At 34.5% G+C, this 13,083-nt stretch overlaps 1 protein-coding gene across 1 annotated transcript in view; it reads right to left on the bottom strand.

Moving 5' to 3' along the window:
• Window positions 1–13,083, bottom strand: part of ANO4 (anoctamin 4) — a 274,498-nt gene that overhangs the window by 20,568 nt on the left and 240,847 nt on the right. Inside the window, exons 24-25 of the mRNA XM_049626714.1 lie at window positions 3,916–4,068; window positions 2,565–2,712 (exon numbers count right to left, since the gene is read on the bottom strand). Of these exons, the coding sequence (XP_049482671.1) occupies window positions 2,565–2,712; window positions 3,916–4,068 (301 nt within the window). The remainder of the gene's footprint in view (window positions 1–2,564; window positions 2,713–3,915; window positions 4,069–13,083) is intronic.

Below are 13,083 nucleotides of genomic sequence, written 5' to 3'. Positions count from 1 at the left end.
TTCAACTGTGCTTTGTAATTTCTGTCTTCTGATGCATACCTGGAGGAGATTTTAGTTCTCTAAGCACTTTTCTAAAAATGTTTATATGAAGATCTCTTGAAAGAGACAGTGACTTCATTTTACAAACCATAAACAATCTGAGCAGGGGCATTGGTCCAGGAATCCACCTAGGTAGGCTGTAGTCAAAAAGAAGGAATTTCTTGAGAGGAGAGATGAAATATTTGAAACATTCTCGTGTACCCACTGTGTGGAGAACATTGCCTCAAATTATGGCATTCCTTTCATGTTCAGATCTGGCTGGAAAAGGAGAATGTCTTCCCCTCTATGCCACTGAAGATGCATTCCCTGAACACTCATGACAGTAGGAAGACTGCGGTTGGAGAGCACATCCAGGGAGCAGTTGAGATATCCTGTCATAGGGACAAGGGGCATGTGAACTGAGTGACTCTGGATATATGCATGAAATTATCCTTGGGGAAGCCAGGGAAAGCTGAAAAAATGGTGAGAATTCGGAGAAAGGTAGTTGGTTTGGTTGGAGTACTTTTGATTTAGAGTAAGTTTCAGTTGAAAGATGGCATTTCTACAGGTGCATTAAATCATAGTAAGAAATTCGACATACTACCTCAAAAGCCTGTAACATTCTAAATTTTGACAATACTGCTCCCCTATTAAATCATTTCTAAAGAATTTTTATCAGGAAAAAAAACTTAAAAAGGATAATAGAGTAGTTGGTGGGGCAGAAAATAAGATTCATGAAGAAATGAATACAAATGCAACTATTTGAAAACAAGAAAAATGACCAATGGATTAGAAGATAGAAGGTAGATCTATAAATATTGAAAGTGGCAGAAGACTCATAAGTGAAAGAGAAAAGTTATTTATAAAAAATAGCTCAGGGGAGCCTAAGAAAACTGAAACAAGGAGGCTATTAGGGAAATTTTAAACCCCATGAACACTGTCTTAAATCTAAATTGTCAACATTCTAAAGCTTTGATTCACTATCATAAATGTACATATATGTTTCCACTTTATTTTGGGGTTCCCCCAAACCAAGACAGGTTTCATTCTATTTGGTGGTGGAAAAGAATTTAAATAACCATTGGAATGTAAAGCCCTGGGGGTTCTCTCCTGTTAGATGAGCTGTTTGACAATTTATTGGCAATGGCCCTCAGGGCTGTTTTGTTCAGGATGGAGAGCACTGTATGAGTCTAGGCTTTGCCTTCATGTGGGTTCTCATAGGTACTCTGCCTTGATATTCTGGACTTAACCTCTAATCTCTTTCTGCTCTTCAAAGTGAGGGTAGTAATGCATGTCCCACTCCTAGGGTTGTTTTGAGAGTCAAATGCAAAACAGATGGGAAAGTGGTTTAAACAAAGGCAAAGCTTTTCCAGGCTCAGTCAAGCAGAGAATGTTGGCATCAGTTACAATTAGAAAGAATATGTGAGTAGTACAACATAAGTCTTTAAATCTCTTAAAATGGGATGGCATGTTCACTTAAAGTTGCTAGATAATTAGTGTCTAATGTCCACATGGTTATTATAGTAAAGAACTTTATAGAAGCTTCTTCAAATAGCTGGAATGTAGGTTTTATTACATTCAGCTGTCCATGCCTTAGAGTACTTACGTAGGATTAATAATGAAATTGGACCTAGACCAGGGGTGCATAAATTTGGCTGACTTGATTTGGTGGCACTTTACTCCTTGGGGCTAATTGAATCACAGTGGCTATACAGGATTAGTTTAGTTCTGATAGTAAACCCAAAGGTAGGGCTGCCTGTGCAGGTAATCATAGCCCATGTGGGATGACTTCTGGGGCATTGAAAAGACTCCCAAACATATCCTACTCTGACCTACAAACCTCTAAATTCTACAATTAGAATTGATTATTTTTACTCTAGCCAAACAGGTATTTTTCTCCCACTAAAGTATGTTAAGAAATCTAGGGGCATGCTATAATTTTGCCTGGGCTTTACCTGACGAGAAATACCCAGAAAGCCCTGACTTTTGGGAATCACTTAGGTGATGCCATAGAATTGAATCTGCCTGGGATAATATATACATTGGTTAGGTCAGTAGCCAGGAAGGATTACTTATTCTACAAATACTTACTGAGTATCTATAGGGTATTTATCACGTGGTTGTATATTTCCCATGTAGAATTTGCAGAATCTCCATATGATGATACAAGAGTAATCAGATTATAACTGTCCTCTTAAAATAAAAATGGTATAACTATACTATATCATGTGCTATTTTTTTGTCTACACACATTAGCATACCACACATTTCTCAATTCAAAGTGGGCACAGGTCATGGGTAGGGGAAATGATTAATTGCTGCTCTCACACTGGATTCCACCTAAAACTTGTCTGACCTATATTGACCCCACCTCTTCAGGATGTGTTTTCTTTGGCTAAAAGCATCATCATAATTTCACCTCCCTCCCCCACTCCCCACTATTCTAATCCTGGGTTACTCCAGTGCAGAAGCTTCTGTCTGAGTGAACCAGCATCACACAGTGCATAGGAAATGGGGATTTCATGATAGTTTTATGACAAACTTACTTTTGTCCAGCTTCTCCTTGACCTGCACAAGGTCCATACTTATAAGCATACACCAAGCGAGGAATAAAGTCAGATGTTATTGCTATGACAAATGCATTTGTAATAACAGAGAGAATTCCAATGCCTTCAAGAATTCCATACCAAATTCCTATTCAGGGAGAAGTGTTATATTAGTTCCAGACATAACAGCAGAGATAATAAACACAAAAAACAACTGGGGTAAGCAATTTCAATAGTCCTTTCCATGGATCCTTACATCCCAAATACTGACACTTGTAACCAACAGTAAGAATTTGTACTTGCAAATATCTTGTCACTGAAGGAGTTCCTGTGGAAGTACTAATGTTCATCACTTAACAACTCAGTCAGGATCAGACTTAAGTCAGAGAGTTCTGGTCAATGATGAGGCACCAATATGCTAGCCAGTAAGATGGGCACTCACACTGTCAAGCCAATACCAGCCTGGGAGCTCCTGAAGCACGCTGACATCTGTGTGGGCCCAGTCCCTGTTGCATTGGCCCAGGGTAGGTGCTCACTGAATGTGTGTTTGTTTCATATGGAAGTTAAAGAACACTGTGAGCCAAGTGTATCCACATTCAATTCTCTTCTGTACACATTGACTAAGTGCCTGCTGCCTCTGTACTAAGAACTGGATGCAGAGGGGCGCCTGGGTGGCGCAGTCGGTTAAGTGTCTGACTTCAGCCAGGTCACGATCTCGCGGTCCGTGAGTTCGAGCCCCGCGTCGGGCTCTGGGCTGATGGCTCGGAGCCTGGAGCCTGTTTCCGATTCTGTGTCTCCCTCTCTCTCTGCCCCTCCCCCGTTCATGCTCTGTCTCTCTCTGTCCCAAAAATAAATAAAAAACGTTGGAAGAACTGGATGCAGAAATGAATAAAAGGTGGTCTCTGACCCCAGGCAGTTCTCAAGAGGCTGCATCTGATTCAACTCAGCTTTTCTCATCAAAGACCAAAGACCATCTCTGTCTTTAGAAAAACTGGATCATGATTTCTGTGACTAAGGCAAACGTTTGGGGAAGGGTAAAACAAAGTAAAGCAAATGGAGGATTACTTTAAAAAGGATATAAGTGATAAGTCAATATTTTAGATTCCAAGTTCTTAAGATAGAAATAACCAAACTGAGAATCTATTTAAGCACAAATTCTCTAGTACCAGAAATAATAAATTTCTGAAAAGGTAGCTTTACTTGTCTAATATTATTTAAAGCTAACATAATTATTCTCTTGCAAGAATTATGGTTTCCATGTAAGATGACTTAATAAGTAAAAATCTAAAGTTGGTATCTGATTTTATCCACTGGATGGTTAGTATCTTAAAAAAATTCAAATCTAACTTACCTATGTCTTTGGCCCTTGAAGCTAAAGGTCGTCTCCACTGTGTGACAAATTTGTAAGCATCAAGTCGGATTTCAATTATGTTGTTCAGTAAGGCCAGAAGTGGTGCTAGGGGAAAAGCTGCCACAAAGATAGTTGTGAATCCAAACTGAAGAACTAGAGAATAGAAAAGGAAAAAGAACAAAGAGTATTGGTTTTCTATTACTATTTTCAAAAGGATAATAATCTGAATGTGTCCATGTCTTCACCCATATTTTTCCCAATATAGAAGCACAGGAAACATCTCTACAGAAAAATGGCCAGGGCACTGGAGAAACAGGCACTCCCTGGGCCTGAAAGTAATGACATCCTAGGAGAAATGACCATACCTAAGATGCAGATCCTGTTTTCTAAATACCATTTTCTAATAAATGGAACAGAGGTCCTTGAATAAATGTTTGATTCTAGAGCTATAGCAGGGAAAATACAAGGGGAGTCTGGAATATCTCATGATGTTAGGAAGTCCTTGAAATAGAATGGGGAATATATCAGTAGAACACAGGACAAACTTGAAGAAGCTACCAATAGCCAAAGCTGGAACAATAAATACAACAAAATAGATAATGATAGTATTGAGTTACAATCCAAAGACTAAGTATATAAGTCCATACTGATATAAATAACTGAATAAATGGGGGAGAAGGTATAGCTCGTCCTTATGGCAGAATTTTAATTAGCAAATTAGAAAACAAATGTGTAAAAATAAATCTAAAGGAATGTTAAAAATAGAAAATCACTAGTGGTCAAAAACATCACAATAGTAATTATTGCAGGCAAGAATCACCAAAGAATGATAGTGAAAAAATAGGACCTTTGTATATTATCAAACTATCTCCCTTCATGATAGTAATTACAAAGGGAAAAACATTATCCTTACCGTGGAAAAACCTGGTAGCCATTACCTTCACCAAGTAAATATTACCAATAATAAGACATATTGACATCCCATACCACTATGTGATGTACTGAGGTGCGTACATCATTTCTGTGGTGTGGTATGGACATTTCCACAACATTAATTCTTCTAATCCACGAACACAGGATGTCTTCATTTGTGTTTTCTTCAGTTTCATTCAGCAAAGTCTTGTAGTTTTCATTGTACACATCTTTCACTTCCTTGGTTAAATTTATTCTTAGTTATTGATTTTGATGCTATTATAAATGGAACAGTTTTATTTCTCTTTCAGATGTTTCATTATTAGTGTATAGAAATGCAAATGATTTCAGTTGATTTTATATCCTACAACTTTACTGAAATTGTTTAGTGCTGACAGTTTTGTTTTTGTTTTGGTTGAGTCTTTGAAATTTCCTATATGCAAAATCATATCATCTGCAAATAGTGACAATTTTACTTCTTTTCTGATCTGGATCCCCTTTCTTTGTCTTGCCTAATTGTGCTAACTAGGACTTCCAGTACTATATTGAGTAAAAATAGGGAGAGTGGACATTCTTGTCTTCTTGATCTTAAAGAAAAGCTTTCAATTGTTCTCCACTGAGTATAATATTAGATTTAGGTTTATCATGTATGGCTTTTATTATTTTGAGGGATGTTCCTTCTATACCCAATATGTTGAAAGTTTTTATAATGAGAAGATAATGTATTTTATCCAATGCTTTTTCTGATGCTATTGAGATAATCATATGATTTTTGTCTCTCATTCTATTAATGGATTACAGTTGACTTGCATATTTTCAACCAACCTGAATCCCAAAGATAAATCCCATGTGGTCATGGTTTTTGAAGTAAAGAACACATTAAGATGATTAGTTTGCTAATATTTTGTTGAGAATTTTTGCATTTATATTTACCCCTTGGCCTTTAGTATCAGGGTAATGTTGGCCTCACAGAATGAGTTTGGAAGTTTTCTCTCTTCTATTTTTTGGAATAGTTTGAGAAAGATTGGTATTATTTTTCTTTAATAGAAGAATAATTTTAATAATAACTTTAATAATTTCTTTAATAGAATCCATTAGTGAAGCCATATGGTTCCAGGGTTTGCTGTGGTGGGATATTTTTTATTATCAGCTTATTCTCTTTACTTGTTAGTGGTCTGTTCAGATTTTCTATTCCTTCTTGATTTGCTCTTGAGGTTGTATTTTTAGAAATATATCCATTTCTTCTGGTTACCTAATTTGTCAGCATGTAATTTTTCATTAGAGCCTCTTATTATCCTATGTATTTCAAAGTACCTGTTGTATTATCTCCTTTTTCATTTCTAATTTTGAGTCTTCTCTTTTTTCTTAGTCTAGCTAAAGGTTTGTAAATTATGTTTACTTTTTCAACACATCAGCTCTCAGTTTTGTTGATTTTGTCTATTGGTTTTCTGGTCTCTATTTCATTTATTTCAGCTCTGATATTCATTATTTCCTTCCTCCTGGTAACTTTGGGCATAGTTTGTTCTTTTTTTTTCTAGTTTATTGAGGTATAAAGTTAGGTTATTTGAAATCTTTTTAATTTCTTAATATATGCATTTATTGCTATAAATTTTACTTTCAAAAACTGTCTTTGTTACTTCTGGGGAAGAGAGCAGAGTAAAAGGATCCTAAGCTCACCTTGTCCCCTGGATACACCTAGATAACACCCACATCAGTGTAAATAACTGAGAAAATGACCCAAAGATGGGCAGAACAGACTTTTCACAACTAATCATACAGAGGCCACATAAAAAATGGAAATCAAAGAGGAAATCAAAGAATACATGGAGACAAATGAAAATGAAAATACAATGATCCTAAATCTTTGGGATGTAGCAAAAACTGTTCTAAGAGGGAAGATTATAGTAATATAGACCTACCTCATGAAGTAAGAAAAATCTCAAACAAGCTAACCTTAAAATTAAAGGAGCTATAAAAAGAAGAACAAACAAAACCCCAAAACCAGTAGAAATAAAGAAAAAAGATTACAAAAGAAATAGAAAATTAAAACACATTAGGACAAATCAGTGAAACCAGCAGGTAGTTCTTTGAAAAGATCAACATAAATGATAAACTTTTAGTCAGACTCATAAAAAAAAAGACTCACATAAACAAAATCAGTAAATGAAAAAGGAGAAATAATAACCAACATCACAGCTATACAAAAGATTATAAGAGAACATTATGTAAAACTATATGCCAACAAATTGGACAACCTAGAAGAAAGGAATAATTTCCTAATATAAAATCTCCTAAAACTAGATCAGGAAGAAATAGAAAATTTGAACAGAGTGATTACCAGCAATGGAATTGAATCAGTAATCAAAAACTCCCAACAAACAAAAGTTCAGGACAGATAGCCTCACAGAATTCTACCAAACATTTAAGGAAGAGTTAATTTCTATTCTTCTCAAACTACTCCTAAAGATAGAAGAGGAAGGAAAACTTCCAAATTAATTCTATGAGGCCAGAATTACCCTGATACCAAAACTAGATAAAGATATCACAAAAGTGAGAACTATAAGCCAGTATTTCTGATGAACACAAATGCAAAAATCCTCAACAAAATATTAGCTAATCAAATCAAATAATACACTAAAAAAAGCATTCACCATGATCAAGTGGGATTCCTGTGATACAAGGGTGGGCTCAAAATTCATAAATGAATCAACACAATTCGTCAGTAAGACACAGGGTAAGAACCATATGATCATTTCAATAGATACAGAAAAAGCATTCAACAAAATAAAATATCCATTCATGATAAAAAACCCTCAACAAAGTAGGTTTAGGGGGAACGTATTTCAACATAATAAAGGCTATATATGAAAAACCCACAGCTAACATCATACTTAATGGGGAAAACTGAGACCTTTCCCCCTACAATCAGGAACAAGATGAAGATGTCCACTCTCACCAATTTTATTCAACATAGTCCTGGAAGTACTAGCCACAGCAATCAGACAAGAAAAGAAATAAAAGGCATCCAAATTGCTAAGGAAAAAGTAAAATTTCATTATTTGCAGATGACATGATACCATATAGGGGAAACCCTAAAAACTTCACCAAAAAACCCCTACCAACCAACACTGATAAATGAGTTCAGTAAAGTTGTGGGATGTAATATCAATATACAGAAATCAGTTGCATTTCCATATACTAATAATGAAGTAGCAGAAAGAGAAATTAGGAAAATAATCTCATTTACAATTGTACCCCAAATAATAAAATATCTAGGAATAAACTTAACCAAGAACACGAAAAACCTGTACTCTGAAAACCATAAAACTTTAATCAAAGAAATCGAAGATGACACAAATGGAAATATATTCCATACTTATAGATTGGGAAAATTAATATTGTTAAAATGTCTATACTCCCCAAAGCAATCTACAGATTTAATGAAATCTCTATCAAAACACCAAGAGTATTTTTCCTAAAACTAAAACAAGTAATCCAAAAATTTGTATGGAATCACCAAAGACCCCCAAATAGCTAAAACAATCTTGAAACAGAAGAACAAAATTTGGAGGCATCATAATCCCAGATTTCAAGATATACTTCAAAGGTACAGTGATCAAAACACTATGGTACTGGCACAAAAATAGACACATAGATCCATGGAACACAACAGAGAGTCCAGAAATAAACCACAATTACATGGTTAAATAATCTATGACAAAGGAAGAATGAATATGCAATGGGAAAAAGACAGTCTCTTCAACAAATGCTGGATGCTGGGAAAATTGGACAGTACATGGAAAAGAATAAAACTGGACCACTTTGTCACTGCATACACAAAAATAAACTAAAAATGGATTAAAGATCTAAAGGTGAGACCTGAAACCATAAAAATCCTAGAAGAGAGCACACACAGTAACTTCTTGACATTGGCTGTAGCAACATTTTTCTAGATATGTCTTCTAAGGCAAGGGAAACAAAAGCAAAAATAAACTATTGAGACTATATCAAAATAAAAAGCTTTTGCACAGCAAAAGAAACCATTCAAAAAACAAAGAGACAACCTGTTGAATGGAAGAAGATACTTGCAAATGATACATACGATAAGGAGTTAATATCCAAAATAAATAAAGAACTTCACCAACCTCCCTCCCCCAAATAATGAAATTAAAAGTTGGGCAAAAGACATGAACATACAGTTCTTCAAAGAGGACATACAGATGGCCAACAGATACATTAAAGGGTGCTCAACATCATTCATCATCAGGGAAATGCAAATCAAAACCACAATGAGATTTTACCCCACACCTATTGGAATAGCTAAAATCAAAAGCACAAGAAAAAAGTGTTGGAGAGGATTGGAAAAAAATGCACCCTTGTGCACTGCTGGTGGAAATGCAAATGGTGCAACCACTGTGGAAAAACAGTATGGAGGTTCCTCAAAAAACTGAAAATACTATTACCATATGATTCGGTTACTCCACTATTCAGTATTTACCCAAAGAGTACAAAAACACTAATTAAAAAAAAATGCATCCCTATGTTTACTGCAGCATTATTTACAATAGCTAAGATATGGAAGCAACCCAGGAGTCCACTGATAGAGGTATGAATGGATAAAGAGGTGGTATTTATATACAATGGGATACTCAGTCATCAAAAAAGAAATGAAATCTTGACATTTGCAACAACATGAGTGGATCTAGAGTGTACAATGCTAAGTGAAATAAATCAGTGAGATAAAATCAAAAACCATATGGTTTCACTCCTATGTGGTATTTACGAAACAAAGCAAAAAAAAAAAAAAAGACAAAAAAAAAGAATCCTGACTCTTAAATACAAAGAACAAACTGGTAGTTAACAGAGGGGAGGAAGCTGGAGGGCATGGGTAAAATAGGTGAAGGGGATGCTGAGTACACTTACCATGATGAGCCCTGAGTAATGTATAGAATAGTTGAATCACTATATTGTACACCTGAAATTAATATAACACTCTATATTAATTACATTGAAATAAAAAAAAAAACTATCTTTGTCCTATAAGTTTTGGTATGTTGTGTTTCATTTTTATTTGTTTTGGGATACTTTGTTTTCCTTTTGATTTCTACTTTGACCCATTGGTTGTTCAGAAGTATGTTTTTTAGTTTCCACACATTTGTAGATTAGAACTTTCTTCTTGTAACTTTCCAGTTTTATACCACTGTGGTTGGAATATTTAGTTGGTATGATTTCAATCTTCTTAAATTTGTTGATTTTATGTCCTACCATATGATCTATCATGGAGGATATTCCATGTATACAATGAGAAGAATATGTATTCTGCTGTTGGATGGACTGTTCTATATATGTTTAAGTCCATTTGGTCTAATGTTTGGTTCAGTTCCAATATTTCCTTGTTGATTTTCTGTCTGGATGATTTATCTCCTGCTGATAGTGGAGTATTGAAGTCCTCTAGTATTATTGTACTGTTGGTCTATTTTTCTCTTCAGATCTATTAGTATTTGCTTAATATATGTAGGTGCTCTGATGCTGAGTTCATATATATTTATGACTATTATATCTTCTGGATGTATTGCTTCCTTTATTATTATATAATGACTTTGTCTTGTTACTGTTTTTGTCTGGAACTCTGTTTGGCATAAGCATAGCTAATCCCACTTTCTTTTCACTTCTACTTGCATGGAGTATCTTCTTCCATTCCTTTACTTTGGGCCCATGTGTGTCTTTAGAATTGAAATGAGACTCTTGTAGGCAGCATATAGGGGACTCTTATTTTTTAATCCAGCCAGCCACCCTGTACCTTTTAATTGGTGAATTCAATTCATTTACATTTAGAGTGATTATGGATATATAGGAATTTACTACTGCCATCTTACCATAACCAATAACCTTTTGGCTATTTTGTATTTATTTTGTTTCTTTTCTCCTTTGTTTCTTTCTACCTCTGAAGCTGGTGTTTTCCATTGTAATATGCTCAGTCTTTTTTTTTTTTTTTTTTATGTTGCATGAATCTACTCCAGAATTTTGCTTTGTGGTTACCATCAGGCTTACATAAAATATCTCACGAAGAAAACAGTCCATTTTATGCTGATAGCAATGTATCTTCATTCGCCTATAAAGCCTCCACACTTTTACACCTCCTTTTTTGTATTTTTGATGTTACAATTTACTTCTTTTTATGCTGTCAATTCATTAACAAATTATAGTAGTTATAATTATTTTTAATCCTCTTTTCTTTCAATCTTTATACTATATTAAGGGGTTAATACACCATCCTATTACAGTCTTCTATTTTGAATTTATTTTTCACCTTTACCAAAGTTTTATGTATTCTCATATGTTTTTATGTCACCAATCAGCATCTTTTCATTTTTAGCTTGAAGAACTCATCAACATTACTTGCAAGGGAGGTACAGTGGTGGTAAACTCTTTTAGCTTTTGTTTGTCTGGGAAAGCGTTTATTTATTCTTCATACCAGAGGGAAAACTGCCAGGTAAAGTGTTCTTGGTGGGTAATTTTTATCTTTCAGTACTTTAAATATGTCATTTCATGCTTCCTGGCCTGTAGAGTTTCTGCTGAGAAATCTGCTTACAGCCTAATGAGGATTCTTTTTAGGTTACTTCTCCCCCCCCCCCCCCCCCCCCCCCTCACCTCCTGTCCCTGCTTCCTTTAAAATTCTTTATTACTGATTTCTAACAGTTTCATTATAATGTGTGTTGGAGAAGTTTGTTTTTTTGCATTGAGATAAGAGGGTGTTCAACTAGCTTTGTGCATTTGTGTGTCCAATTCCTTCCCATGATTTAAGAAGTTTTCAGCTATTATTTCTTTAAACAAACTCTCCGCCTCCTTATCCCTCTCTTCTCTTTCTGGTATAGCAGTTATTCTTATATTTGCTATTATAACTGAATCTGAGAGCTCTTATAGGGTTTCTTCAGTTTTTAAAAATCTAAATTCTCTATCCTTTATTTCTATATTCCTATCCTCTAAGTCATTTATTTTTTCTTCCATCTGACTTTCTCTAGTACCTAACCTATGATCTCCATTGAATTCTTTATCTCATTTACTGAATTCTTCAGCTCCAGAATTTTTTTTTTTAATAAATTCAATCTCTTTGGTAAAGAACTCCTTCTGTTCATTCATTTTATTCCTGAGTTATTGAATTGCCTGAGTTTTCTTGTAGCTCACTGAATTTCTTCATAACAGTTTTGAATTCTTTATCAGTTAAATTATAATATTATGTGCCTTAGAATTTGGTTGCTGGAGAATTATTTTCTTTTTGTAATACCATATTTCCTTGATTTTTTCATAGTATTTAATGGTAGGAACCTCCAATTTTGCATTTGAAGTAGCAGACATTTTCCTTTGTTATGAATTTATGTTTACATTTCTTATAACTCAACAGGCTACATGCCTAATAACTTTTATAGTTTGCCAAACATATGGAGACTCTAGATGAAGAAATAGTAAACTATTGCTTTCAGGCCAGTTCCGGCCAGATTCCTGGTTTTGTTTCTTTTTGAAAACCATCTCTGAACTAAACATGGTTTTTTATGTGTGAAGTGCTCATATTTATAAGTACTTGTATAATATTTTTCCTCTTGACTCCAAAGCCTAAATTATTTACTATCTAGCAAGGTTCTTGATCTCTGTTACCAGTTATGTTTTTTTCTACAAGAAAATGTTCCTTGTGCTGCTGTTAAGGCAGATAAAGAGGGAGATGATCACTTCAAATATGGTCATTGATTAAGCTGGGCTGGTTTTAGATGGTAGTTTTTATAAAGTGTGGTTCACCTCTGGTTTTTTTCTTGTTCTTTGGCTGTGACTGAGAACCTGGTGAGTCTTTATTTTCTTAGTCCTGAAAGACTGTGAGAGGTTCAGTTCTGTCCTTTGGAAGATTTCAATGTTAGCTCCTTAGCTTCTTCCTCATCACATCTTCAAAATATTACATTATTAGAGACAAAACATGGTTTTACATAAAGCTAAAAAGGTCAACAGTAAACTAGGAAAATCCTAAACTGTTTACACATAATAACACATCTTCAAAATGCATAAAAGAAAAGTTGACAGTACTAAAAGGATAATAAATTCAAGATCATATGTGGGAATTTTAATATACTTTTCTTAGTGAATAAAATAGTATCTTAGTAGATAATATCTAGTAGAGAAAATAGTAGATAAAATAACTTAGTAGAAAAAGTAGACGAAGTTTAATAAGACCACAGAAGATAAAGACAACACAGTGTTGACTAATTGACA

Source organism: Panthera uncia, chromosome B4 (genome assembly GCF_023721935.1).
Source record: "Panthera uncia isolate 11264 chromosome B4, Puncia_PCG_1.0, whole genome shotgun sequence".
NCBI classification, from domain to species: domain Eukaryota; kingdom Metazoa; phylum Chordata; class Mammalia; order Carnivora; family Felidae; genus Panthera; species Panthera uncia.
Note: the sequence above shows the minus strand (reverse complement) of the source record. Positions and strands in the feature narration are given on the sequence as shown.